General features: G+C 39.2%; 1 protein-coding gene across 2 annotated transcripts; it reads left to right on the top strand.

Moving 5' to 3' along the window:
• Window positions 1-205: 205 nt before the first annotated feature.
• On the top strand, window positions 206-2586 carry LOC147630017 (TPD1 protein homolog 1-like). Of its 2 annotated transcripts, XM_086810908.1 has the most exons (4): window positions 206-491; window positions 804-935; window positions 1692-1956; window positions 2188-2586. In XM_086810908.1, the coding sequence occupies exons 1-4, from the start codon at window positions 368-370 to the stop codon at window positions 2204-2206; spliced, it is 540 nt and encodes a 179-aa protein (XP_086667034.1). In that variant the 5' UTR covers window positions 206-367; the 3' UTR covers window positions 2207-2586. The 2 variants fall into 2 exon arrangements, with proteins under 2 accessions (XP_086667034.1, XP_086667032.1); XM_086810906.1 differs by having other exon boundaries at window positions 1692-2586.
• The last annotated feature ends 561 nt before the right edge of the window (window positions 2587-3147 follow it).

Here is a 3147-nt window from a genome sequence, read left to right as displayed (position 1 = left end):
CTTATCGCCCTTCCTTTCAAGCTTGCATACGTCCTGCATTTTGTCTCTCTTTGGGCACTAATTACAGCTATTTCTCCAGTTAATCCCCGCCCTTTTGGAGCTTTTACCAGCGAGATTACCTGTATTTCATCAACTCTCTCTGTGCGCTAATCATAGCAGATCAGCCTGCTAATTTCATCTTCCGCTGACCGCCATGGACCTTGCCTTCGAAACTTTTCCTGCATTTTCATCTCGGACACTAACCGCAGCAGGTTATCCCGCTGAACATAGCTTCCCATGTGGCTTACCATAGCGCCAAGATTGTCTGCATTTTTAACCGTTTCTGGCTACTAACCGCAGCAGAATTTCCTGCTAATCACAACTTCCCATGGAGATCAATGTAGCAAGATTACCCTCCCCCCTGCAACAAAAAACCCAAAGAAAACCCACTTTTGCCTTGACTTTCACCGTTACACTAGTTCTCCTTTGTGGCGCCTTGATTTTTCATAACGGTATGCAATCTTGATCCTTTATTAATTGCACTTCCTTGCGCTTGATTACAGTCACTAAAACACTCTCTTAAGCGATTCTGATCATAGTTATGACCTCATGCAAGCTGTAATCCTTGTTTCTGGTTTTAAAAAATTTTGATGTTCTTTGACAAAATGATTGAAATCCCTAATTATAAGCTTTCTGCTAAATATCGGTGCTTTGGGCGAGATTAAGTCTTGATTAATGTCAAGTTTTCGTAGTCGTATAAGCTTTAAGCGAGCTTCGTGATTGGGCGATGTAACCAGTTCTTCTTTTTGTGGGATTAATTACAGGTTTTCTGAGAGGGTTAGCGGTAAGCAGGCCATTACATGCGTTCAGCTTGAGAAACAGAAACTCCACTCACACAATGTTGGGTACTGCCCTTCTGAGCAGTTTACCAACAAATCGGAAGCTACTAGACCTTGGTAAGGTTTTTGTCTGTATTCTTAGTTTTTTTCATAATTAAAGAAAACTTAAGATGCATGCATTATATTTGGGTCTTAAACATGCGCATGGCATGAACTGTAGCAGAAACAAAATGAAATAGAATTATCCCAAAAATCTTCAAATGGGCATGACCTGAGTTGGTTGAAAATAACTAACAAATCATGTCAAGATTTTAACAGGGGTCTTTGCATAGCATGAAATATAGTATAGATTCAAAAAAGCGGCTAAGATATTGTGGGGCTTTCATGGCCTTGCATGGTTGTGTAGGCATAAAATCAGGTACGAATTGCATGTATAAGCATGGCATATAATTAAGTGGAAAATGCACATACAAGGGCAGATAGCATAGTTAAGTATGGTCTGTAGACGCATGCGACCTGTAAGGTTAAATTATTAGCACAGATCAATCTTGTAAGATGGCATAGCTCATAGAAGTAAGTAGACTTGCTGCAGAACTTGGCCATTTATGGTTATCTTTTGATCATGGATTGACATACATGATCATTAAGACTAGGTGAAAACACAATCCTAAAGATTAGCACAATATAGAGATTGATTGAATTTGCAATCCTCGACTTTATACAAATGAATTGGCCTTGCAGCTTTAGGAAAATGATGTTGAAATCATCACATAATGTATACAAGGATAATGTCTATTTGGGTCTTGGTTAATTAACATGAGCAAAAAGCTTAGCATAAACTGGGATTATTAATCACATTACAAAACTATGCAGATCGGATGGGAGATGTATGTACATCGGCGGACATAGCCATACTGCAAGGGGAAACTGGCCCATTACCTGATGGCATTCCATCATTCACAGTGCAGATCATCAATCTATGTGTTGCTGGCTGCCCTATCTCAGACATCCATGTTTCCTGTGGTTGGTTTGCATCTGCAAAGCTCATCAATCCGAAGCTTTTCAAGCGAGTCATGTTCGACGACTGCATTGTGAATGACAGGCTGCCTTTGAGAGGGGGAGAAAGCATCACTTTCGAGTATGCAAACTCCTTTCAGTACCCTTTGACGATATCTTCTGTCAATGCATGTTGTTGGTAACATATATACATACACACAGATACCCTTCCAATACATATTCTGCCAAACTAATACATCTAAGGGTCTTTTCACATGGGTGGGCAGAATTGGTAACATCCTCAGTTTCTAACAGGGTTCTTGTGCCTACCTTCCTTTTTGAGACATCAGGTTTTTGTGTCTGTTGTGTGCAGAGCTTCTCCACAACATTAGAAATGGGCAAGCATGTGTCTAAAGGGCCTACTCGCCCACTAGAAATTTTGCTAACAGCTTTTGGATGGGCGGGCATGTGTGTAAAGGGCAACTTTGTGTTGGCATTTTTGCAACTTGCCATAGGTCTGTTTGCATTTTGGACAACCCAGTATCTATATTTTGGCAACCCACTATCCAATTCTAGCTTTGTTGCCAATTCATTAGCCTATATTTAGCCAATCCACTATCCTGTTCTAACCTTGTAACCTAGACAACTCACTATCTTTGTTGGCACCACTTTACAGGAAACATCTGCTCATGATAAGTTTGTTGGTGTTTCAGACTAACCCACTCACAACTAATATTATCTTCACAATCATTTTTGGGTTGGTTGGTTTAGAAGTAGCAATAGTAGATCCATTGGGTGTATAAATCAAAGGTTTCGTTGCTTATGTAAATATTGGTGGCATCTTTATGTTTTCATATTTATGAGGCTCTTTCAACTTGAAGATGTGACACTTCATGATCACCCCATAAATGTATAAATGAGACTTGGAATTCAATTAGTAAACATCATAGCATATTAATTAACTTGAAGATGGGTAAGGGATGGAGCTAGATGGGGGCTTGCTTGAGCACTTGCATAATAGTTCATGCATCGGTCGTTTACTCAAGAGTTGGGCTTCAAGTACTATATTGTGTGCATTTTGGTGTCATAATTTGTGGTTTTCTTGCTTGGACATGATGTTAAAAGACTCATGTCCTTTAGGGCCAAATTTTAAATATTTTGTCTTTGAGTGTGACTTACTTATAAGGAAACTCACCCATGATATGCACATATCATCATATCAACTACACAAGGTAATAAAGTAAATGCACATTTTGTAAGTATTACATGATGCCATATATTGCAAGATTTGCCAAAAATGGAAAGGTATACTTGAAATCTATAGAGGACCAAG

Source organism: Cibotium barometz, chromosome 17 (assembly GCF_041138505.1).
Source record: "Cibotium barometz isolate CiBa-2024 chromosome 17, ASM4113850v1, whole genome shotgun sequence".
In the NCBI taxonomy this organism is placed as follows: domain Eukaryota; kingdom Viridiplantae; phylum Streptophyta; class Polypodiopsida; order Cyatheales; family Cibotiaceae; genus Cibotium; species Cibotium barometz.
The sequence above is the reverse complement of the archived record's forward strand: the minus strand, read 5'-3'. Positions and strand labels throughout refer to the sequence as shown.